Below are 27,284 nucleotides of genomic sequence, written 5' to 3'. Positions count from 1 at the left end.
TTTTGCGTAGTGATTTTGGGGGGGGGGGGCAGCCCGCAAGTGTCACCACGCTTCCGGCGCCAACGTAGCATGCCCATAACTTCCTAACCTGTACGTCTTTGGAATGTGGGAGGAAACCAGAGCACCCGGAGGAAACCCACACAGACACAGGGAGAACGTACAAACTCCTTACAGACAGTGGCCGGATTTGAACCCGGGTCTCTGGCGCTGTAAAGCATTATGCTAACCACTATGCTACCATGCCTGCCTATCAGTACCTATTAAGTGCCATTATTCACCATTGATATATGTGCCTCTTCCATCAGAAGGCAATGAGGATTAGAACAAACCCCTCGCTAACCTAATTTTAAATCAAGAGACTTTATTGAATGTTACTTCAGCATTCAATGTTCCCTGTAATTGTATTCCATATCTCGATTATTCTTTGAGGAAGAAAAGTACAACAGAGTCATACAGCACGGAAACAGGTCCATTGGCCCAACTGGTCCACGCCAACCAAGATGGCCCAAAGCTAGTCCCATTTGCTAGCTTTTGGCCCACAACCTTCTAAACCTTTCCAATCCATGTACCTGTCCAAAGGCTTTTTTCAAAAATTGTTATTGTACCTGCCTCAACCACTTCCTCTGGCAGCTCGTTCCACATGGATACCAGCCTTTGTGTAAAAGAAGTTGCCCTCAAGTTCCGATTAAATCTTCCCCCTCACACCTTAAACCAATGCCCTCTCATTCTTGATTCCCCAATCCTGGGAAAAAGACTGAGTGCATTAACCCTATCTATGCCCATGATTTTATAAGATCAACTCTCAGTCTCCTACATTCCAAGAAGTAAAGTCCTAGCCTGTCCAACCTGCTCCCTATAACTCAGTCCCGCGCGTCCTGGCAACATTCTTGTAAATCTTTTCTGCACTCTTTCCAGTTTAATAACATCTTTCCCCAGAGTCTCCTTAGCTTATCTCGCTACATAATACTTCATTTTAAGCTTTTCTACTCCCACTGCTATCTTGTCAGCTTCTCCAAAATTACCACTTGGATACCTTCCATTCAGGTTTTCCTTCAATGCTCAGCCTTTTGACATTCAGCATCATCCATTGGGATAGTCCCTCTCTGCGTTACTTTTACTGCCTGCATCCATTCACAGATCTCAGTGGCTAAAAATGATCAGAGTTGCATCAAACTTTTAATTAAGCAATCACAGCAGCCTACAATTTACATTCAAAGAAGTATATTACAATACATGTTTAATAATTACATGGAATACACTATTCTCTTTTCTGGAAACTGCATTATCATTCTTATCCAGGTTTTGATCACTCTAACTGACCCTGAGACAAGGTCATCTGCACCATCACCAAAACCACCAATTTCTGCCTCTACCATTACCTGCTTCAGACAAGCTGTGTGGAAACTCTCATCCACATTTTTATTACCTCTATCCTTGATGATTACAAATACTGGTCAGTCTTCAGTTCTCCACCTTCCATTAACTTAAGTTAACTCAAAACACTGCTGCCAAATAACATCAAGTGCTTCTCGTTGACCACCCTTGCTGATCTGCACTGGCTCCCGACTGACCAGGAATTCTATTTTTAAATTCTCAGAGGGTCAAGCAGCATGCGAAGGCAAAGAGATAACCAAAGCTTTGGGTCATGACCCTGCACAAGGTCCTGTTCCTCCAGCAACTTGTTTGTTGCTCCAGATTCCAGTATCTCCAGTCTCTTGTATCCTTTTTTTAAAAAAAATTCTCATCATTTCAACTTTTTCCATGGCTTTGCCACTCCCTATCTCTGTAATTATCTCCAACTCTCTCTGCAATCCTCCAGTCCCAGCTGCTTGTACCTCCCCAGTTTTAACCGCTCTTCAGCTGCCAAAGTTCCAGGTCCTCCACAAACCTCTTTTCTCTTGAATTTCCTTAAAATCTGCCTATCTGTCAACTCCTTGGTCCTCTGCACCAATATTTCCTTCTGGGAATCTGTGTCAAATATTATTTGTTAACAATCTTATGAAGGCTTTCATACATTTTACTCCATCAAGAGTGCTACACAATTGCACAAGTTCCTTCGAGTCAGAGTACTACAACACAGAAACAGGCCCTTGGCCCATCTAATCCACACCGACCTGATTTTCTGCCTAGTCCCATTTACCTGCACCCTGACCATATCCCTCCAAACCCCTCCCATCCATGTACCTATCCAAACTCTTCTTAAATATTACAATTGAACCCACATCCACCACTTCCGCTGGCAGCTCGTTCCACACTCGCACCACCCTCCGAGTGAACGTTCCCCCTTAGATTCCCCTTAAATATTTCACCTTTCACCCTCAACCTATGTCCTCACCCAACCTGAAGGGAAAAAGCCTGTATGCATTCACCCTATCTATACCTCTCATAATTTTGTACACTCTGTAAGATCTCCCCTCATTCTCTTGCACCCCAGGGAATAAGGTCCTAACCTATTCAACCTTTCCCTATAAATCAGGTCCTTAAGTCCCAGCAACATCCTTGTAAATTTTCTCTGCACTCTTTCAAGCTTATTGATATCTTTCCTGTAGGTAGACGACCAGAACTCCACACAATCCTCCAAATTCGGCATCACCAACGTCCTATACAACTTTAACATAACATCCCACCTCCTGTACTCAGTGCCCTGATCTATGAAGGCCAAAGTGCCAGAAGCTCTTTTTATGACGCTATCTAGCTATAACGCCACTTTCAAGGAACTATGGCTCTGTATACCCAGGTCCCTTTGTTCTACCGCACACCTCAGAGCCCTACCATTCACTGTGCAAGTATTACCCTGGTTTGTCCTCCCAAAGTACATCACCTCACACTTGTCTGCATTAAATTCTATCTGCCATTTTTCAGCCCATTTTCCTAGCTGGTCAAGATCACGCTGCAAGCTTTGATAGCCTTCCTCGCTGTCCACTAAGCCCCCAATCTTGGTGTCATCTGCAAATTTGCTGATCCAATTTACCATATCATCATCTAAATTATTAACATGGATGAAAAACAACAATGGGCCCAGCACCGATCCCTGTGACACACCACGTCAGAGGCCTCCAGTCAGAGAGATAATCATCTACTACCACTCTCTGGCTTCTCCCACTTCTGGGATATACCTGTGTTATGGTGTCAACCTTGATAAATAGGCTAACAAATGGTAGTTTTTCCATCAGTCATTGTACCTTGAATCCCAGGTTCATCAGTCCTAATCTGACAATGGAATGGATTATGTCAAATTCTGCGCCCCATGAACGACTTTAACACAGATCTCCGGATGAGTCCAGTATTTATTCAATGAGGCACAAATGATAATCAACATTGCCCTGTCCTTTTGAGGATGTAATTTTAAAAAAAATCAACAGATTTCATTTACTCTTGCGATGAACATTTCATAAAGCAAGCTTCTTAATGAAGGGGAATTATTTGTATTTTGTAAAGAAAATAACATTGTTAATTTTCCAGCAAATATTGAAGATCATAATTTTCTCTTTTCAGGTGGTGTGATGCCTCTGGTAACTTACTCCAGTTTGTATTCTTTGATTGAACACTGAACATTAGCAATCCAATTAATTACTTTTGACTTGGCCACTGGTCACCTTTGCTAACTTTTCTAAAATAGGTAGAAGTTTGTTTCCTCCTTTGATGAAGCTTGGATTATTTCATTACGTTAAACACACTATAAAATCACAAATACCCTAACGTCATTCAGTACAAATCAACTCAACCGTAAAATCTTTCAGAAGTCACCTCATCAAGCTTGGTTAGTTACAACTACAGGCATTTAATTCCTTCCAGGGTCTGGGGTTGAACATAGGATAAAATGAGGAGGATATTTCTAATCTCGGTGTCTAGATTTTCTTAAAATTTTACAATGATTTACTGTGTAATGCAGGAAAAAAAATTAAAAGTGTTAAAGAACACATTATTAGAACATTCATTCAGAAACTTGCTCATGATTTGGAATGCTGCTAAAAACAGCAGAATTGTACCTGGATGACATCGCACAAACAAAACACGTGCCACATAAAATAAAGCAATACTCACTTGGCAAGACAAATCTGGATTTACCTCTCAATTACTGTACATTACACTTTCAATGTAATTACTTAACCATGCTGGCAGGATTTTAGACAAGAATGCTTTTTATTTGCCTGTTAATTTGAATTGCTTTAAAAACAGTTGCCGAGTTATTGTGGCCTGATGAGTGATAAATCTCATTTGATGTTCAGCCTCTCAAAATTATGCATTGTTACTGCTGTACATCATTATCCCTAATATCATTAATATTCTGGTAAAACTATTCAGCAAGCAGAAACAATCTTCCACCATCTAAAAAGAACTATTTGCTGAAATAAGTATCCCAAATATACTTCAGCAATAAATTTTGCTGTTATTTGTTTCACTTCCAAGCCTACAATTGTTCTGATAAATAATACTATGATATTAACACTTCTCCACGCCTTCATGATGGCACCTTAGTTGATACTGCATTAACTGAAAAACTAGTTTCAAATGATACAAAACCGTACATATAAAAAAATTAGCTGATATAGTCTGCTCTTAAATCTTACCCCACAAATATCTTGCATTTAGTCTCAAGGCTATTAAATTACTAATTTACAAAATAAGATTTCTGTTCAATTTAAATGAAAATAATGAGATGTTATCCACTTTTTCACGCTCTGGTGGCTATTATTCATTCAATTCCCACAATTTGTGAAACTTGCATTTCCAATGAAAGGAGTACTTCCCAATGGTCAAGTACAACAATTTAATACTGAACACCACAGACCTTCCAAGAATCCCCACTTCACATTGCATTAACTGATTTCAGCCAAGCCAGCGATGAATAAGCTTGGGGCTAGGGCTAGTAAACCCTAACAAGTACAGGATGGAATTCAGATCCATTGTTCCTATAATGAATAATCTCCGATCTATTATCTAGATGCACAAAGGTAATAGTTGGACCAGGGCACCGGTCCTGCATGCATTATGGATACAATCTAGTTTGAAGTGCAAAAGTATTGGAGGGAAAAAGAAACAGAGCAAACTGAAAAGAAAGAATTAAAATAAGACTATATTCACTTGCATGTGGAATAATGCAATGAATGAGAAAAGACAAGAGTGGATGATAGCAACACACTGGAGGGATTCAGCACGTCAGGCAGGATCTATGGAGGGAAATGGATGACGTTTCGGGTTGAGACAGTCCAGATGAAGGGTCTCGACCCAAAATGTTGACTGTCCATTTCCCTCCACGGATGCAGCCTGACCCGCTGAGTTCCTCCAGCAATTTTTGTGTTGCTCCAGATTCCAGCATCTGCAGTCTCAAGTCTCCAAGAGTGGATGATTAATGCTCTGCAATAGTTTATGGAACTTAGTTTTGACTCCATTGTTGTTTTTGAGCAAACCCAGTAAGATTTCTCTTTTATGGGTGGAAATTTCTTCAATTATTGCTTCAATATGGTGTTTTCAAATCTAACCACAACCCTGCTCTTTCAGATAGGTTAAAAAAAGATTTGCATTCATAAATCATCTTCTCTGATTCTAGGACACCTCAAAGCATTTGACACCGAGCAGTTTTTCTTCAATGCAGACATTTTGGTAATGTTGGCAATGCAGTAGCCAACGATAAACACAGCAAATGCTCAAGATCAGCAAAACAATGTGACAATAATGTGTTTTACTGATTTAGATTTAGTCATAAATCTTAGCCTGGACAAGGAAGGGAACCTCCCTACTCTTGAAAATATTCCCATGGCATTTTATGCCCACCCAAGTCCACAAAATTTAAAGTCTCATCTGAAAGTCAGCATCTTTGATAGTGCAGCACTCCTTTCATTAGAAGTTGCTGGGTAACCTTGTAACCCTGGGACCAATAACAGTGTCTCCATTTATCTACCCTGTTGCGTTAATTCACACTGTCCTAGAGGTTCAAACATGTCGCATCTTTACCAGTAGAGTTCAGAGACACAACATTCAGTACACTGTCATTATCACAGAGCATATTCTTTAACAAGTCAAAGTTATGCTGATCCAAGCTATTTCATGGAAATTACCCCAAAAAATAATCACTTAAGTATTTCTTTTTTTCTCCTCTTTTGCCAAAGGAGTTGATTTCTTGCTGGAGGACATAAGAAAGTTTCAATTACCACATTTGAGTAGTTGCACAAACATCTGGCTACTTGAATGTCAGTTGGCTACTACAAGTGAGCTGTGCTTCAAGCTGGTGAGAAGTAACAAACACTGAAAAATTTCTCTCTGCCAACAATTCTTCAAGGCTTTGAAAGATCAGGTTGAGGTATTTATTTAGATTCATCATTTTTTTTAAACACACAATTATCTTTCAGTAAAACCGCATAGAATAGGTTTGAAAGGAAAGAAACAAGGCTCTTTGATAAACCATTTTTGGTGCTCTCTCAAGTTCTTAATGTCAGACCCAAAATATCAGAAAATAATAGGGGAACTCTTATTTCCAAGTGCCACAGTAACAATGCTGGCCGCTCCATAGCATACAATTTATCTTCACAAATCAAAACAAGGGCTGATTCAGACACTTAATGCAGAGCTATTGCTAATATCCTGACAATGAACTGAGGATATTGTAAGATAAAAACTGCCTTGCACTTCTACAGAAACTTTTGCTTACCTTTCAGGACATCTCATAAGCATCACACAGCCGGTGAAGTATTTCTGAACTGTAATAACTATCCTAATGCAGCAAACACACCAGCCCAACTGTGTACAGCACTCAGTCACCAATGGGATAATGATCAAGTAACTGAGGTGCTGCTTGAGGAATAAGTTAGGGCTCACCTTCTCTTCGAAAAAGTCCCATGGAATTTTTTGTATTTACTAAAAACCTCATTTGCTTGACTTGTGTAAAAGTTTTGCTTCAACTTTGTCATTTCAATAATACAATATTGTTTTTAAAATGCCATTCTGCTTGCAAATAAACCCACCTCCAAACCAATACACAGAGAAATTACACATCATGAATGTATCCTTCATCTTGGATAAAGGAAATATCCCTGAAATATGCATCTATTTTGCCCAATCCGGAAAGCTTAGACATAGACAAGACTTAACTAAATTGCACATTTGTACAACTGGATTTGGGGCTGTGTTCCTTGGAGTTCAGAAGAATGAGGGGTGATCTTATTGAAACATACAAGATCCAAAGGGGGCACAGCAGGATACATGCCGAGATGCTTTCAGTAGTGGGATAGTCTCAAATGAGGGGACAGTTTCAAGATAAGGGGGTGGTAATTTAGAATCAAGGTATATATAAATTTCTTCTTGCAGAGGGTCTTGAATCTCTGGAATAATCTGTCCCAGAGAATTGTGGAGGCTGCTTTGTTACAAGTACTTAGAACAGAGGGAAATACATTTTTGAAAGACTGGGGTATTGAAGGCTTTGGGGATCTGGCACAGAGAAGGAGATGAGGCCTGGGGTTGATCAGCCACGATCATATTGAATGGTGAGCAAGGCTTGAGGTAGATAAGATAAAATATCTTTTAGTCACATTTACATTGAAACACACAGTGAAATGCATCTTTTGCGTAGAGTGTTCTGGGGGCCGCCCGCAAGTGTCGCCACGCTTCTGGCACCAACATAGCATGCCCACAACTTCCTAACCCGTACATCTCCGGAATGTGGGAGGAAACCAGAGCACCTGGAGGAAACCCACGCAGACATGGGGAGAACGTACGAACTCCTTCCAGACAAAGGCCGGAATTGAACCCGGGTCACTGGAGCTGTAACAGCATTACGCTAACCGCTACACTACCGTGTAGTGCCTACTCCTGCTCCTATTTTCTTGCATTCATGTGTGAATTTAAACAATTAAAACCATACTTTGGGCTTCTCATCTGATGTAATCCTAAAGGGCAGGCATGGTCAGGCGACACAGACAAGGGGACATACATATACCTTTGGCTGTTGCACACCTCCTTCAATTGTTGTCTCATGTGTCATCACTAATCTATCCCATTTCAACCAGAGAATTGTGAATAAAATCGGGAAATGGTTGAAGAATAAAATACAAGTCTAAATCAATGACAGATCTGCAAAACAGAGGTCGACCAGAATCTGAAACAAAAAGCAGGTTCAAGTCGGACCTGCCAACAGAACTGGTGCAACATAAAGACATTAACTCCCTGACATTAATGGTCCTAAGGTTTTCAGCATTAATTATCAGCTTAAGAAAGGAACTCAACGTCGTGGGCCAAAGGGCCTGTTCCTGTGCTGTACTGTTCTACGTTTTACAACACTGGTTAAAATTTTCAGCACAAAGCTTCAGAGGTTCACATCAGGTTGGTTTGACTGAACTTAGAAAATGCCATGTAAAAATTATATCTAGAAGTACCTGCAGATTCTCAAGCATCATTTTATCCAAAGCCTGTATGAATTCTTCATCTTCTGCACAGGGAAGGTGCTTCAGGCCTCCACCCTTGATCATTACCTCCTGGGTAGCAAGAATAAAAATAAAAGGTAACTTTGTCATCCAAGAACAAATACATTCTTTGAAAAAAAACCTACTCCAGGTGAAAACATGTTGGCAACCAAGTGTAGAATTTACTACAAATCTATACATGTCGGAAAAGGAAAAAGGCTAGGAAATGGGACCAATCTGAAACCTTTTCTTTTTGGCAGTAGACTCTATGGAGTAAATAACATACAGGAGCAGAATTGGGCCATTCAGCCCATCAAGTCTGCTCCTCCATTTAGTCATGGTTGATTTTTTTCCTCAACCCCATTCTCTCGCCTATGTTCATACTCTCTAAGATTCTAATCTATGATTTAACATTCAGGAAAAGTTTCTGTTCAAGTGTCATACTTAAAACTAGGTAGCCAAAATGGCTTAACCTCGACTACAATTTTTCACAGCTAAATTAGTCCAACCTCAAGACACCCACATTTGGCAAAATTTAAATCAAGGCCACTGATGCACTTCACAAGACGGATATAGGGATGGAGGAAATAATTAAAAAAATTCAAAATCAGTAGATAAAAAGTACTAGACAAATTAATGGGGTTAAAGGCCAACAAGTCACCGTAAAGAATCTTGACAGGTACTTGAATGAGCAGGGCATAGAGGGATAAGGAGTTAATGCAGGCAAGTGGGATTAGCATAGATAGGTTAGCATAGACACAGTGGGCCAAAGGGCCTGTTTTTATTCTGTGTATCCCAGGATCTAAAAGGAAGTGGCTGCAGTGACAATGAATGTGTTGGTTATAACTCTGGATTCTTCAACAGAGACAGAGGTTTGGGAAATCCAAAATGTAATGCCATTAAAGGATGGGAGTCAAAGCAGGAAACGAAAGACCAGTTAGCCAAATATCTGTCATTGGAAAATGCTGAAATTCATTAGCAAGGAGATAAGAGCAGGAAATTTAGAAAATAAATCAGGTAGTCTACAGTTTTATGAAATAGAAATTGTTTCTGACAGACTTGTTTGAGCTCTATAAGGATGTAACAAACAATAGATGAAGGAAAGCCAATTAATGTGGTTCAGTTGGACTTTCAGAAGGCAACCAATCAAGTACCATATAAAAGTTACTGCACGAGGTACGAATGCACAGGGTTGGGGCAACACTTTGGCATGGATGGTGGCCTGGAGCAAACCAACATTAAATGGTGGAGCAGAATCAAGGGGTCAATGGGGTTACTCCTGCTGATGTTCTTATTAGTTCTCCAACGGACCTTCCCTTCCCCTGAGCTCCACATGTTCCAGTTACATCACAGGCCCATCGTCACAGCAGCTTCACAACCACATAAGTTGGGAAATCAAAAGCCTTTCCAAAAAGACTGCCAGACACAAGAGACTCCAGGTGCTGGAATCTGGAGGAAGAGAAAACCAGCTGCTGGAGGAACTCAGATAAGAGTCACGGATAGAGTAGGCAGCCGGTATCTTTTCCCCAGGGTTGAAATGTCTAATACCAGAGGGCATGCATTTTAGGTGAGGGGGGGCAAGTTCAAAGGAGATGTGCGGGGCAAGGTTTTTTTTAAAATTATACACAGAGAGTGATGGGTACCTGGAATGCACTGCCAGGGTGGTGGTGGAGGCAGATGCGACAGAGGTGTTTAAGAGGCTCTTAGATAGGCACATGGATGTGCCGAGAATGGAGGGATATGGACATTGTGTAGGCAGAAGGGATTAGTTTAGTTGGGCATTTGATGTTCCTGTGCTGTACTGTTCCATGGTTCACGACCCAAAATGTTGACTGTCCATTTCACTCCACATATGCCAAGTCCCTCCAGCAGCTTGTTTATTGCTCCACAAGGGCTGTCAAATGGAACAAGGAAGTGACAGTTGTAATTCAGGCAACACTCATCAACTTCCACTGTTTCCCAATACCACATGACTTGCTTGAATTTTGGGAACAGAACTCATTCAACATACAATCTTCCAACTATTAGATGTGTTACCTTTAAGGAAATACATCTGTTGACCCTAGTGCAGATCTGAAAGTCAACATCTCAGTAAAGAAGGGGCAAGTATTTCAGATGGACACACAAGAACCTGCAGACGCTAGAATCTGGAGCAACAAAAATCTGCTGGAGGAACTTGGTGAGTCGAGCAGCATCTGTGGGGGGGGGGGGGGGAGAGAGAGTGGAGGGAGGAATCGTCAACGTATTACAGATGTTCTAGCTGGTCACACTTACGTTGTTGTCCTCATCGGTTTCATTCTCTTTATTGGAGTCAGTCAAGTAGTCAGTATTTTCCTCCTCCTCTTCATCATCTTCCTCATTCTCAGACGCATCCTAAAATAAAGAAAAAGTTCCCCCCCCAAAAAAAATCTTTGTTAAAGCAAAAATTAATCTCAATTAGCTGCTGTAAGCAATGAGAGGGGAGATGGTGGAGTTTTTCGTGAACATGAAAAGGATTGAAACAAAATTAAACCTAACATTATTTGAATGTCATAAACAGGCAGATACCAAAAACAAAAATCCAAAAAAAAAACTTCTCTGCTTTTGAACTGTACAAGGGGAAATGAATACGCCATGCACAAACCACTCAATAATAAGACTCTTAACTTAATCCCAGGAATATTGGTGTTGGAAAGCTTCCCCTTCAGATATTGCCTGTATTAAAGCTCAAATCTAACTGTGGATCATACATGCCATGTTCTAAGTTTGTCCTTTCTATGGTTGTTCAAGCAGCAGTTCCTGTGGTACTTTACCTCCTCCAGTTATATTTGGTATTAATCTTGAAACCTATTCCAAAACTGACGTTATTTCAAAATAACGTTAATCACTGAATTAACTACCAAAGTAGGCATTATGAGCAACGAAGTCATGGCAAAAATCAGAAGCACTCTTTGCGTGACACCAATACTGCTTTTTAATATATATTTTTTCAAATTCTTACCACATGGGTAAATATCTGCTTGTGCATAGACTTCATTGCAATTTTCTTCAAAATGACTGACGTTTCTGAAGCTCCAGAGTCACAATTTGAAATGGCTTTTACAAGTCCACTCCTTCAGTGCAACTGAAAGCTGTGACTCACTTGGCTGCGTCACTGTTTGGCAGGGCTCTCAAGGACCAGTCTAAAAGCACTCCTGTGCAAAGCAGAGCCTGTTGACAAATGCAGCAGATTCTGCTCTGCACTTGGCAAAGTAATGAGACATGTTGGTCTGATTTTGAGGGGCTTGATCGAGGACTACCAGCAGGGCAGCCTGCCAGTTGAAATGCAGTGTGGCGATTTAACATCTAGAACAAACAACCTGGGCTAGCGCATCCATTCAGAGACTTGCACTGGAACATCAGCCCAAGAAAGCAAAGTGAAGTAACTTAATTCAAAAAGGTACAAAACTGAAGTCTCCAGTGAAGGTACTCTGGTGACATAATAAGGCAAGGGTTCCCCACTGTGCATAGTTAGGCCACTTCTACATGAACTATAAAAGGGAAGAATTCACAGCCTGAAGAGGCAACCAATATGCTAGCTTCCAATGCTCCTTCTTGCCAAAACAAAATTAAAATTTAGAGGGAATTCAAATAACATTTACATTTGAATTATTTCCGTGTTTATATGCCAACATCAAAATAAGATTATGCCGACAGGCCCTATTTGATTGTAAAATCGCACTGGTGTAATCATTGGAACCATTTAGGATAAGGATTTAACATTACCAGCAATCATACCTCCTCTTCGTGTTCATTCATTTCACTCTCATTTCCAGACTGTTCCTCCGTTTCTGCTCCACCCTCTTCCTCTTCATCATCCTCATCGTCATCCTGATTTTCTTCTCCTTCTCCCAGACCAGACAGCTTATCGGACTTGGAATCTTTCCCATCAATGACAAGCCCTGTGAAAGTGTACCAAAGTTAATCCAACGGAAACTGTTGCAGATAGAAGTAATTGCTTGATCTCATGAACCCAATACTGATACAACATTCAATCTGAATAATATGACATTTCCTACAATAGGCACAGTAACAACCAGTGCCATCACCTCCTGGTGTACAGATTTTGTTTTTTCAGAAAACTTCATATTTCATCCATTTTATCAAACTGATTTCCATTCTAATCCCTCCTCAAAAGTAGAAGGTACTAAGTGTATAAATATTGAGCTCAGCCAAATGAAACACATTCTGTTCAGAGCAAGCTATGAACATGTACTGTGTAGAAATACCAGTCAAGCAATTTATTGTGGCACTATTTCCCCAGAGCTTTTACATGAATTTCAACTTCTTCAGCACAAAGAGGAGAACTAATGAGTAGAGCAATGTGAAAAAGTAAACCACTGGGGCAGACTGCTTAGTGAGGATACTTGAAGCCAGGTCAAGTTGTTGCACAGATGACACCACACACTTACATTCGTTATAAATTAAACAGCATTCGACAGAATTCTTTTTTCCCAGTTTCAAGTTCATATGGATGTAGTAACATACCAACAATCACCCTGACAGGTGCAGGAAATGATTTAAATCAACTTTACTGGCCAAATCATTAAATATTTTTCTGAATCAGTAACTTTTCCGACAATTATTAATCGTTTACTTCCTTTGAAGGAAAGAATCACTGATACTGTTCATACTTGCATAGTACCTTGGACATCCTCAGATGTCTCTAAATGTTTCACATTCAATGATATTTTTCCACAACAGATATTATTGGCCAGATAAATGTAGCAGCCAAAGTGCAACAAAAAGTAAATAGTCTGTTAATTTGTTGGTTGAGGGATAATTACTCTCCAGAACATCTTCACATCTCACAACTACCGTTTGTCCGTGCTGTTTCCCAGCAACAATTGGGAAGCACAGCAGTTTCTGGTAACATGCAGTTCCTGCTCACTGCCACCTCAGTCCTTTCCTAGCTGCACCACCCAGCCCCGCCCTCTAAACTGTCTCTGAATTGTAAGATAAGATATATTTATTAGTCACATGTACATTGAAACACACAGTGAAATACATCTTTTGCGCGGAGTATGCTGGGGCAGCCCGCAAGAGTCGCCACACTTCCAGCGCCGACATAGCATGCCCACAACTTCCTAATCCGTACGTCTTTGGAATGTGGGAGGAAACCCTTGCAGACAGTGGCCGGAATTAAACCCAGGTCGCTGGTGCTGTAATAGTGTTACGCTAACCACTACACTATCGTGCCTGCCCAGTAATTGTCAGATTACTTGCCCACTTTGATTCTCAAGCAGAAGTTTCTTCCAATTAAATATCAGGAATACTGAAGCCTGCAAGTGACAGAAGCTGAACCAGGCTGTTGCAAACTTAAGTGTCATATCCAACATTGAGATGAGCTTCTGACCATAAAGACAGTTTATTTCCAACCCTCCAACAGTGCCCCCTCTTCTGCCTCAGCTTGCCTGCTGTTGAAAGCCTCATCCACAGTTCTGCTACCTCAGCTTTAAAGTTCCAACACACTCCACCCCATGGTACAACTCAAATTTATAACCAAAACTTTGCTGCCTGTATCCCTAACTTGCAATGTGCCTCATTTGTCCATCACTTGTGCTCAGTGACTCACATCAACTCCTAGTTAAGCAATAAGTTGATTTTAAAATTCTCATCCTGGTTTCCAAATCCCTCTATGACTTCCCTTCTTCCCATTTCTTTAAGCATTCCTATCTCCTCTTTAGTCAGCTGGGTAGATTTTGGCTCAGTGTCAAATTTTGTTTCAAAATATTTCAAGTGCTTTGCAAGTTTTACAGCTTAAAAGACTCTGTATTAATGTCATGGCTCATTTATGTTCACCTAAATAAACTGACAAAGCAGCAACTCAATCAAAGAGAACATAACCAAAGCAACATTCCCTTGGCTTGGTGTCATCTTAATTTTAGGTGAAGTGGAGCAAGATGTTGCTGCATACATAAGCAGAGTCAAGCGATACTGTCAGGTTACAGATTATAGCCTTAATCGAAACTCTGATGTTAGGCAGATCACTGATAAGATTGAGGCTGAGCAATCAAAGCAAGATTACCAATCCAATGCTCTAAACCTCTGCTGTATTATACAATTTACTGTTGATTACAACACCTCAGACACAGGATGGAAAGTTATAGAGAAATAAATATCATTTAATAAATTTAACTTGAGACATGACCATTCCAAGACTCAAAATCTGACCTGGAATGAAACTCTGCTTAACCTTTATTGAAGTTTCAAAGAATACTGAAGAGCTACAGTCTTCTTATTCCAAAATGAACTCAAAAATGTGTGGAAAATATGACAATTTGTTACATTAGCAAATTCAATATAGTTAATCACTTAACAGTTTTAAGTACGTTTGCAACAACTTTCACTGTAGTATCTGAAGATTGAGGATGAATGTTGAAAGAGAAAGATGCTGGATTGAACAGTAAGACCATTCCAAGAGCTGGCTGGAATTTCTATCACAGTAACACGAATAACTTTGCCTGTGATACTATAAATGATCATATTTTACTAATTCTCTTTCTAGAACTACCCAAGCTGGTTCACTTGTTAACAGTCGAAGGTCGAAGGGCAATGGTATCACCACTTCAGGTATTAACAACTTTATGTAATGCCATTAACAGAGCTAAACATACAAAGGAGCTTCACAGGAGTGTAAAAAATAATTGCAGAACTGCAGAATAATAAAGCCTTGGCTTGCTGACGGCAAGAAGTCAACTGGCCCCACAACGAAGCCCCATTCCAGGCATCAAGTACACCACCATGTTGATACAGCAGTGATCCAGGGAGTGCCTTAGCATTTTTAGTACTTGGTACAGGGTAATGGACTAAATAAGCTAAGCTATCGCATTTTATAAATGATAAAAATCCTTAATGTTATGGGCTTACAACACAAAACATCCACCGATTTCATCTTTTGATAATTTCAGTGCACAGAGAGGCTACCGTTGGAATTGGGGGATGGGGAGGGACGCACAGTGGGGAGTGGACAAACTGGGATAAAGTGGGGAGAGCTTCAATCTGTATCCATCTGCACTGCTTAAAACTCAGAAGGGTTTCACAAGACAGATTGCTTGAATGGGAAAAATATTCACTCTGTGGGCATCTCTTACTTCATTGAGCATTATAAGACTTGAAGACTTCCAGGATCAATGTGATGGAATAATTTCTGGCCCTGGGGCAGTTCCCTCGTGAGCAACTGGAGGGCTGGGGAAGGTGGTGGGCTCTGGCTGGCCAGTGAACCATTGCGGAGCAAACCAGACACCATGGGGAACGTGACCATCGACAGGCACACAAGTAGGATGGGTCAACAGTGGTGCTTTTAGATTAGTTCCTTGGTGCAGCTGATATCAAAACCACCTCACATGACGGAGAGTAACCTCTGTTCATTGGCAACATAGATAAACTAGCACAGGGTGGCACAGTAAATCAATTAGTAGAATTGCTGCCTCACAGAACCGGCAACCCAGGTTCAATCCTGACCTCGGGCACTGTCTGTGTGCAGTTTGCATGTTCTCCCTGCGACTGCGTGGCTTTCCTTCAGATGCTCCAGTTTCCTCCCACATTAAAGACACACAGCTTGGGGTTTAATTGGCCTCTGTAAATTGCCCTAGGTGAAGGGTAAAATCCAAGAGATAATTGAGAATATGGGGAGAATAAAAGGTTATTAATGAAAGATTAGAATAAATGGGTGGCTAATGGTTGGCGTGGACTCAGTGGGCTGAAGGGCCTATTTCTGTGCTGTCTCTCTCTGTGACAATAGTAAGTCATTCATAAACTTGCTGTTATTCTCCAATGCTGCAGAGATGAAGCCTACACCTGTCACAGAACTACTTAAAGGCCAAAACAGAACTCAGATATATGTTTTAAGCTTACAAAGAAAATTCTGTTGGTTTAAACATTTATTTAAAACTGGAGCTTGCATTATTTCTATGTACTGAAAAGTCTAGGAATCTTCATGCAAATGTCATTTTAAAGGACAAGGGATTTAGTGCAATTATTACATCCTCTCTGCTCAGTGCCTGCTTCACATCTCAGTCTTTTACACAGATCATCTGAGATACCTCACTAAACATGTGGCCTGTGAGGGCATAACTATTACCATGGTTAAACCATACACTCTGGCTTAGCCAACTGTCAAAATTATAAATATTTGTTTTGCTCTCATTCAGAAGCATTCAAAAGCTTTTTTAAAAAATTCAAACAAATAAAAATTTAAATTAGGACACAGAATTGGTCAATTGTATAATAGACAATTAAACTCAATTAGTTTAAGAGAACGTCAATTGCCTAATATATGGTTTCTTCCTCAAATCATTCCATTGACATGAATGCAGATGCTGTTTCTGTGCCAGACCTAACCTGGCGCAGGTTCAGCAGGCAGGTTCCCCAACAAAAGAACTGTCGACCTCAAAGTACATGCTCTGCTGCTGAGTTCTATCTATTGATGGGACTCAGGTGGGAATTCTCTGCAAAGGAATGGCCAGCAGGTTTGGGATATCGGCAGTTTGTGCAGGAATCCTAAACTTCATTGTACCTGCACAGAGCAATGTCGACGACAGCAGGCAAGAACCAACCTACTGTAAATAACAATGAAACCATACAAGCATTTGCTGCTGATGGTTACTGTTAAGACAGTTCCAGAGCCACTGAATTTAGCAATTAATTGTCTGTTCAACATATTTGAGAATTAAAATATATAAAGTATAATGGATAAACTACTTTTACAAATCAGCAAAATCTATTATCCAAAATGTGTTGTACAGAAAACAAAAGGTGCATCTGAAATTAAAAATGTAAGAATGATTCCAAGAAAACAATCAAAACCATGAGATTAGAAGGCATTTGACCTTTACTGCTTGCAATGTTATTCTAATTCACTAATTAAAAATGATTTATACGGTCAGAGTCTAAGTTTCACTTTTGCTAGTCTAATTTGATTTGGGTTTGTGGTATTCATTGAAAGAACAAGATAGAAGGTACTTTTTTTTTTAAATGTATTTACTGAAAATATGCCCATAGTTTATAAATGTCTATCCCATTTGGCTGGTGAAACCATTTTCTCTAGATCCCAAAGTGCCTAGAATGAAAAGTATTTTTCTCTTATGTAAGAGTACTGGTAATTACGAATGATGCCGCAATAAAGCAGTGGAATTTTTTTTTTTGAAAACAGGTAGATATTTCTTTAGCTGCTTTATGTAATTCAGAAGCAAAGAAAAATGAAAGACAGATGAGCTGAGCAAATATTTGGCAATTAAATGCTCAGTGAAAAACCTTAAATATTCCAAGTAGTTAACATATCTCTTTCAACACTACGAATGCAACAACATCTTGGCATATTCTCTGATGAGGTTGCCAGCTATTGTAATAAAAGACCTTTGAGAAATTCCTTCCCCACCCTCACTGAATCCATGAGATAAAGAACAACAGTCCTTTCAATAGTTTCCGCCCCCCCACCCGCAATTAACATTGACCATCAAGCATTGCCAGATCATTCATCATATTTCCCGCAATCAACTCCAAACATAGACGTGCAAGAGAATATTTAGAGGCGTGAGACTGCAGATGCTGCAGTCTGGAGCAACACAAGGTACGCTGGAGGAACTCAGCAGGTCAGGCAGCATCTATGGAGAGAAATCAATACTCGACATTTCGGGTTGAGAGCTTTCATCTGGACTGAAGATATTTAGCACGTTTACCAGGCAGAATCCAAATGCTGAGAGTTATACTTTAGTTGGTAGCATTCTATCCTCTCAGTCAGAGGTTAGCGGGTTTGAAACCCACTCCAGAGTCAAACCAGGGGCTGATATTCAAGGTCTGCTGCACAGGCAGAGGTGCTGTCTGTAGGTCCCATCTATTCTTTCATTGAAGATTTTAAAAAAACACAAGATTGCCCCAAAGAGCAGCAGAAAAGTTGTCTCTGGTGTCCTGGCCAATAGTTATCTCTTGACTAATACCAAAAAGATAATTAAGATACTGCTTCTCTCTGCTGCAACTTGCTGTGCATGAAATAGCTCCCATCAAAAGTGGCTAAAGAAATTAGATCTATGTTATTTGGAGTTTAGGAGGAGGAAGGGAGGTCTTATTGTAAGATACAACTCCTTGAGGGGACATGACAGAGTAGATGTTGAGATGTTTCCACTAGTGGGAGAATCTCAAACAAGGGGACAGTTACAAGATTGAGGGGTGGTCATTTAAACATCTGCTTGCAGAGGGTGGTGACTCTCTACCCCTGAGACTTGTAGAGTCTAGATCATTGGAAGAAGATAGAAAGATCAAGTAACCGAGGGTTATGGGGAACTTTCAAAGAAGAGAAGGTGAGGCCAGCATGAATCAGCCATGATCACATCGAATTGTGGATCAGGCTTTAGGAGACAAGTGGTCTTCTGCTGCTCGTACACAGAGCATTCTGGATCCAGTATTGAATTCTACAACTTCAGGTAACTTGCTTACTCCATTTGTATCAGAATTGGCCAGTCCCACCGTGGGTCATCAGTTTACCCACTTATCCAGAGCAACTGCTCTGCCCGAGACCACATGAAACTGCAGACACAGCTCAGCACATCACGGTAACCAGCCTCCATGAACTCGATCGAAACTTCTCGCTGCCTCAGTAAAGCAGTCAGCATAATCAAAGACCCCACCCACCCCAGATATTCTCTTCTCCCCCCTCCCATTGGGTAGAAGTACAAAAGCCTGAAAGCACGTACCACCGGGCTCAAGGACAGCTTCTATCCCACTGTTATAAGACTATTGAATGGTCCCTTAGTACAATAAGATGGACTCTTGACCTCACAATCTACCTTGTTATGGCCTTGCAATTTATCATCTGCCTGTACTTTCTCTGTAACACTTTATTCTGCATTCTGTTATTGTTTCCCCTTGTAACCTCAATGCGCTGTTGTAATGAAATGATTTGTATGTGCGGCATGCAAAACAAAGTTTTTTCATTGTACCTCAGCACATGTGACAATAATAAACCAATTTACTCCTGCTCATACACTGAACATTCTGGATTTAATATTGAATTCTACAACCTCAGGCAACTTGCTTTCTCCATTTGTATCAGAACTGGCCAGTTCCACTTTAGGTCATCCATTTAAAACTTTGTTTTCCTCTTTCCCAGCACAGCCTGACCTGCTGGGCATTTCCTACTCCTCTGCTTTTTGCAGCTTTTATGCTCCATTGCTTGAGGTCTCTCATTCTGCCTCAGTTCCCTCACTAACTTATCAACCAGAGGACTACATCTTATTCTCATAGCAACCCTTGCCTTACCCTATCAGAGATATTCCCTCTGTACTAGCCACCCTCCCTGGAATTAGAACCAACTTGTCTCCTCTCTTTCCCAGTTTTGATGAAGGGTCTTCAACCCGAAAACTGTTTCTCTTTCCACAGATGCTGCCTAACCCATTGCATTTCTACCATTTGCAGTGTTTATTTTGGATTTCCAGCATCTGCAGTTTTTTGTTTAATTGTTACATCCTACATTTGGTACATCAGTCACAAACCTCAAAAAGCAATTGATTAGCTGTGAAGTACTTTGGGACACCGGAGTTAGAAAAAGCACGGATTTAAGAATTTTTATTTTCCCTTTCTTCTCCTGGTACCTTTTGATTTTATACTTTAATTCACCCTTCAAAAAGGTCAGACTGAAGCATAGGTGCGACTCATTACTTAGTGAACAGAAAGTAAGGAGTCTGAGAATAACTCACCTGGATAAGGGAATAAATATATGAGCCATACATATCAGTAAAGTTCCAGCATTAATGTGTAGAAGTATCTCGACTCTAAATATGAGTTCTTAAGCAAGACAGTTTCTTTTTATACATTCAAAGAATTATTGCTGCTGAGCTTCCTAACTCAGTCGGCTACTGGGCAACTAAGAATCGATCACTTGGTAAAAGCTCTGGAATCACAGGTAGGAAGGCCAAGGATGGCATGTTTCCTTCCCCAAGGAATATTAATAAAACAGTTGTGTTCTTACAAAAGTCCAGTAACTTCATGGTCATTATTACTGATACCACCTCTTAATTTCCATTAGTTTAGTAAAGTGAATATAAATTCTCCAGCTACAACGATGAGGTTTCAATCATAAGCCCAGCTCCTAGATCACTAGTAACCACAGTGCCATGGGGTACCAGTGCTCGTGACAGCTTAATTTATCTCAGCCAAAATTCCCACCCTAACCCAAGCTGAATGTGCAGACTCAGAAGGCGTGATTACACCAGGAAAGCCAAAGCACCTGAAAACATTTAATCATCTTTCAGATTCAGGAGGTAGAATTCATTGAGAAATACTGGGGGACAGAGGGAGGTGTGAGAGCAGGCAGTGGAGGAGGAAAGAGTGAGCAGACAAACAAAGCAACAGCTCTTTTCACTTATCAAACATTTCAAAATACAATTCATTCCAATGACCTTTGGTGAATGACCAAGAAACCAAAGTTATTTCAGCAGTATTATTCTAGTCTTGATTGGGTTATGGTATTGTTTGCGTTGATAATTTCAATTTGCAAACCACATTAAGAGTGAAATTGGTTGAAGAGTTGTGAAAAGTTACGAGGGCATACTGGAAAACCATCCCAATAAACTGAGCTTTGCTTACCAAGTTTAATCAGGAATTCCCGTTCAAGTTCCTGTACTTGCTTGATTGCCTCTTCAAGGGAGGCACAGAATTTCATCTTTGGTCGAAGCAGCTCAAGGATGTCACTTATCATATAGTCAACGTCAATAGGGAAAGGGTGATCTTTCGTCCACACATCCAAACTCTTCTTCCACCAGATATAACGCTATAGTGGATAAATATAACACGATTACAATAAAACAATGCAGACGATTAACTTAAAACTAGATCTGACAGTAGCTGCATTTACAATGGAATCCCCTCCCCCACCCCACCCCCCCCACGAGATTATTATACCAAATTACTCTAACTTTTGAGATATTGGAATAAATAATAAAACTACTGATATTATTGTAAATAGTTAGATCAAGAGATGCAGTGAGAAAGGATGGATAAGATGCAACATTGTAGAGAAAAATAAAGTTTTAGAAGTGTCATAAGACTACCATAGGGCTGAATGCAGAATCTTGCTATCAATCACCTCTTTTCTATTTATACTCTTAAGACAGGTAATTACAGTCAACCTGATAAATTCTTTAAAAATATAAACATCAATGAGAATGCACATCTATTTCCTTTCACTTGGCAGTTTGAGTGAACTTGGCAGCTAGATCCCAGCATGAGGAAAGATGTTTTTTCAAAAATTTGACTGTGGAGACTTTCTTTCAATTTTATTTGAACTAGAGCTAATTCTTCAGAGCTTGTTCAATCTGTTGACGGTCATTAGAGTGTCAGCCCCACTCCCCACTGCAATGAACCAGCACTTCAGAGGCTTAATAAAGAAGTTTTAAAAAAAAAATTGACATGTTTCCATGTAAAATCATTGCTCTCCTAAACCTTAAAACAAATGAATCATCTCCCAACGAGACAAATTCTTTTGGCTGAAGACACGATATGGAATAGGGATAAAATAGCTCTTATAATTCATACACCTCATTCTTCAATGCTTAAAATTTTAACAGATTACTGCTATAAAGATGCGCACAACCGTATTAAGATCACAGCATCATTGACAGTTTTAGAGCAGTGATTTTCCCCTCTCGTGTTTCCAAGCATCGCAGAGACATTTAACATTATTGCACAACACACAAAAGGAGCTAGAGGAACTCAGCAGCTTTTCTCCACCTCTGTGGTGTGTTGGTCCAGATTTCAGCATCTGCAGTCTCTTGTTTCTCCATTTAAAATTGTCTTTCCTACAGCTTTTCTAACAGTTGAAGGAAGTGGTATGCCGCTTGGCTGTAATAAACCAACACTTCTGGATCAAGCCATTGTTGTCTGTTGACTTCCATTAACCGGGAATGTATCACTAACTCGAACATTTTTGCATTTATTCTACTGCCAAAGTAAACAAAAACTCTAACAAGAACTAAATTCATGTAATTGAAAGTCACCTGAAAATATACAAGGAAACAGTCCAGCTTTCGTTTGCTGGAGCCTCTGTCAAAGTATTGCCCACAAGTGTCCAGCAAAGTGCAGACCAGTCGAATGCGGAATAAATGCTCTGGTGGGTCCAGAGGAGTGGCGCTGCCATCCGTACTTATACCAAATGTAATGAAGGAATACAAAATTCGGAAGATGACTGCCGATTCCACCATTCTGTAATTGTACAGCTCTCCGAGGAACTTAACACTGCTGATTCGCCTTTGGTTGAATTTGGGCTGGTTGACCTGAAACAGAAATGGTGTTTCATTTTAAGTTGACACATGCAAAATTCCATAAGACCATAATACAAAGGAGCAGAATTAGGCCATTCGGCCCATTGGGTCTGCTCCACTATTCGATCATGGCTGATTTATTTTACCCACTCAAGACCATTCTTCTGCCTTCTCCCCGTGACCTTTGACGCCCTCACTAATCAAGAACCTATCAATCTCCGCTTTAAATACACCCAGTGCCTTGGCCTCCACAGCCGTCTGTGGCAATGAATTCACCACCCTCTGGCTGAAGAAATTCCTCCTCATCTCTGTTCTAAAGGGACATCCTTTTATTCTGAGGTTGTGGCTTCTGTTCCTAGACTCTCCCACTACTGAAAATATCCTCTCCACATTCACTCTATCAAGGCCTTTCAATAGTCGGTAGGTATTGTAGAGACATTCTGAAATTCAGTTTTGCCCCCTATCCTATGGTGTTGGATCTCAGTCAAGTCAGCAGGATGGTGCAAGGTGATTATCACCATTGGCAAGGAAGCAGGAACTCAAATTGCTCTTACCTTTAAGAGAGCATACCATTTCAAAATTAATATTTTCAACAATAAGGTCCATCTCTTAAAATGTCACATCACGTCAGCTGTTTTGAAGGTTGTGACTGAGACTTGGGCAGCAGCCAAAAGAGGATATTATTTCTCTTCTGCACTGACAGGTGTCAGGTCACCACCGGCCCCACCCTCTGGTGGAACAATCTAGCACCTCAGCGACAGGTTTACTGAGCAAGGACTCTCTCAGGATGCAAAGTGATTATGCAAACTAAATACCACAAAAGCAAGGTGAACAGTGCAACTGACAATATGACCACAGTGTGCCTCATAGCGCTGGCCTGACAGGACTACAGCTTCTTCCCTAGGTACATCAACAGTTGTCTCTACTTTTAAAGCTAAAGACCTCGCGCTCTCAGCCCTGGGTAAATGGGCTGGATGTGATGCATTTATCAGTGGCCCCTTGTACAGTTCACCCCATTACAAATATGCTTAAGCTTTTTTTAAAAAAAGAAATAATTGGAATTTCCCTCAAACATGTGGAACTCTATTAAAATCTGGGAACTCCTAACCCCACTTCTCCCCCCACAAAAGCAGATCTCCCACTGTTGAAGTCATCAAACAGTTGCCAATGAGAAGAAAATGTGATGATGGGGTTGGGGAGGGTATCAGGAAAACAGTTGTCATTTCCAAACATCCTCTCAACAACAATGCAAAGTCAACATAAAGAAATGTCTCATGCTGGAATATATGTGGAACAATGGCATCTCTAGAACCAAGCCCCAGTATTGATCAGCACCCTTCAGGAAGAAGAGTAAAAGAGAAAGTACTATCTGCATTCCTTAAAAATAAAATGAACACACAAGTGATCATTGCCATAACCCCAATACTTCTTGCAACCTGCAGATAAACACCAGTTTCTGTGAACAGCACAGAGTGGCAAGGAAGGATACTGCTCAATATTTATCATATTTACTGCTCAAAATTTCATCACCTCCATTCCTAGACGGATATCCTCCAGTACTCCATCGACAACATGTATTCCCACATCTTCCTGGTATGGCACCAATCCCGCCAATAGATTTGCAACACAGTGAATACTGTTGTACTTCACATTCCAGATGTTGATCATGCAGTTAATCACATATTCCTTCACCTCCGGATCATGCCATGCCAATTTTCTCATCTGTCTCAACACCTGTAACATAAAGGTTTTGCTTGGTGTATTTTTAAAATATATACCCCAGTCCACACTTCATTTGCATTAGTTACTGTCAACGTACAATAAGAATTATTGTTTTCTTGTAGATTTTCTTTCCTTAGTCTTTACTAGAATTTATCTAGACATTTTCTTGTCATCTTTTTTAATTTTACTTTTTGTTGGATTTTATCTATAGCAATTAAGTGTAATATATGGGTTAAACATTCCATGGAATTGGTAATTGGTTTATTATTGTCACACACTGAAAAACTTTGGATAGCGTGTAGCTCGTGAGGTCAACGCGACAAATGAAGTGTCAAGCACAGAGAGTTATCATATGTGGTTGCTTCAGCACACCAGCCTAAATAATATATTACCATTCAGGTGTGCAAAAATCCCAAGGATAAACTATGGTGCTTCTAATTAGCAGATTCAATAGTGACACGATTCCACCATCACATAGCTCACCAATTATTTTCAAAGTGGGATTGCCACAAGATTAAGGCAACTGTCGGTGGATGTACTGAGGCTGATAAAGGGATAAATATTTTTCTGGAAAAGATTTCTCCCCTTCAAAATTGTAGCACAGATATTTTTTTATATGATAATCTGACAGGCTGCGCTTGGTTTAATATCTTATCTAAAGAGCTGAACCTCTGACAAATCAGTATTTATCAGAATTTTGTGTTTAGATTTCTTAACTGAGACACAAACTTCCAACTCAAAGTGGAAATGCTATCAATTGAGTCAAAACTAAAGCTTGTAAATTCAAACATTCAACAAGAACTCTGTTGGTAAAGAGTAATGCTTTACTTGCACTGGATAAAGCCAGTGAAGTTAAAAGTAAAACACACAACAATGTTAAGCTCATTATTGTATTTCCTGGAAATCTACTTTAAGGAAAAAGACAGTGAATGATTCATTTAATTAACTAGTAATTACCTTTTCTGTTGTGACCTTGGACAAGTCCTTGTAGAGAAGTTTACGGATATATTCCTGAAGGGGAGGGCGCTTCTTTCTCACTGTCTTCTCAACCGGTGGAGGGTTACAGTAGTAATATGCATTTTCTACCATTGTAACATAACGAGCATCCAAGTGCATTGCCTGCTTCTTGCGCATCATTTGCTCCTAAAGAGATGACAAGAGGTCAGCATTATTAGGGGGGAAAAAAAATCAAAAACATTTTGAAGAGTAAAGAATTACTGTAACATTATATGCAACAATATAAATAATTAAGCAAATATTATCAACACCAAAATATGGCAAGTATATAAAAGAACATGAAGAATGCACTATATTTCTAATCAGCCAGCATCTCCTTTCGCACAGTAGCTAACATAAACTTGAACATCTAAGCCATTCAACAGAATTATGCAAGTCAGTATCAGGAAAGCATACAAGATAGAGATCACATCCTGTGTAGAAGGACAGGTACGGTAGTGTAGCGGTTAGCGTAACGCTATCACAGCGCCAGCGACCCGGGTTCAATTCCGGCCACTGTCTGTAAGGGGTTTGTACATTGTCCCCATGTCTGCGTGGGTTTCCTCCGGTTTCCTCCCACATTCCAAAGACATACGGGTTAGGAAGTTATGGGCATGCTATGTTGGCACCGGAAAAGTGGCGACACTTGCGGGCTGCCCCCAGAACACTCTACAGAAAAGATGCATTTCACTGTGTGTTTTGATGTACGTGTCACTAATAAAGATACCTTATCGCATCCAATTAGCTCATTTGAGTCTCTTTTCGTAATATAGAGTAATCAGCTTTGCTGTAATAAATATTATAAAAGTCACTAAGAGCACTTGTATAGCATAAATGACTTGGATGAGGATGTGGAAGGGTGGGTTAGTAAGTTTGCAAATGACAAAGGTTGGTGGTGTTGTGGATAGTGTAGAAGGTTGCCGTAGAGTACAACAGGACATTGGTAGCAGGCAGAGCTGGGCTGAGAAGTGGCAGATGGAGTTCAACCCGGATAAGTGTGAAGTGATACATTTTGGAAGATCGAATTTGAAGGCAGAATACAAGGTTAATGGCAGGACTCTTTGCAGTGTGGAGGAACAGAGGGATCTTGGGGTCCATGGCTATAGATCCCTCAATGTTGTCCTGCAGGTCAATAGGGTTAAGGTGTATGGTGTGTTGGCCTTCATTAGTCGGGATACTGAGTTCAAGAGTCACCAGGTAATGTCGCAGCTCTATGACACCCTGGTTAGACCACACTTGGAGTATTGTGTTCAGTTCTGGTCGCCTCATTACAGGAAGGATGCGGAAGATTTAGATAGCCAACTGAGTGATAGAGAAACGGGGTCTATGTGGGAGGGAAGGGTTAGATAGATCTTAGAACAGAATAAAATGTCAGCACAACATCGTGGGCCAAAGGGCCTGTGCTGTGCTGTAACATTCTATGTTCCAAGTCTGACATGAATTAGCTGCAGATTTTTAAATAACACATTGCTCAGACATGTACATCAAGCATGTAAAAACTGTAGAATATGAAAACATCACATTAAACTTTTTAAAATTTATACAGCAAGGTAACAGGCTCTTCCGGCCCAACGAGCCCGCACTGCCCAATACCCATGTTAACCTAGTAACCCACACATCTTTGAAATATGGCATATTTCATCAGAACCTTCCTCAATAGGTGGGAGTCTGCTATAAGATAGGTCAGACCAGAGATGCAAACAGGTTCGTGTCATAATCGTTAGAGTACAGGAGTACAATGTCAACAATTTATAAAAATGTTATAAAGAGTTTTACTGGCACATGGCAGAGAAATTACTATTGGCCAACTGCCGATGTTTATAAATTTACATTTTTTGAATGCACATTCTTCTTACTACCTCGATGTACTTGTGTACGAAATGATCTGTCTGGATGG

At 40.3% G+C, this 27,284-nt stretch overlaps 1 protein-coding gene across 9 annotated transcripts in view; it reads right to left on the bottom strand.

Moving 5' to 3' along the window:
- Positions 1-27,284, bottom strand: part of upf2 (UPF2 regulator of nonsense mediated mRNA decay) — a 104,944-nt gene that overhangs the window by 29,427 nt on the left and 48,233 nt on the right. For all 9 annotated transcript variants that reach the window (XM_052033431.1, XM_052033434.1, XM_052033429.1 and 6 more), the window contains exons 14-20: positions 25,349-25,534; positions 24,200-24,403; positions 22,406-22,681; positions 20,997-21,180; positions 12,153-12,316; positions 10,671-10,769; positions 8,370-8,468 (exon numbers count right to left, since the gene is read on the bottom strand). In XM_052033431.1, coding sequence (XP_051889391.1) covers positions 8,370-8,468; positions 10,671-10,769; positions 12,153-12,316; positions 20,997-21,180; positions 22,406-22,681; positions 24,200-24,403; positions 25,349-25,534 — 1,212 coding nt within the window. The remainder of the gene's footprint in view (positions 1-8,369; positions 8,469-10,670; positions 10,770-12,152; positions 12,317-20,996; positions 21,181-22,405; positions 22,682-24,199; positions 24,404-25,348; positions 25,535-27,284) is intronic.

The sequence above is a fragment of the Pristis pectinata genome, chromosome 19 (genome assembly GCF_009764475.1).
Source record: "Pristis pectinata isolate sPriPec2 chromosome 19, sPriPec2.1.pri, whole genome shotgun sequence".
NCBI lineage: Eukaryota > Metazoa > Chordata > Chondrichthyes > Rhinopristiformes > Pristidae > Pristis > Pristis pectinata.
Note: the sequence above shows the minus strand (reverse complement) of the source record. Positions and strands in the feature narration are given on the sequence as shown.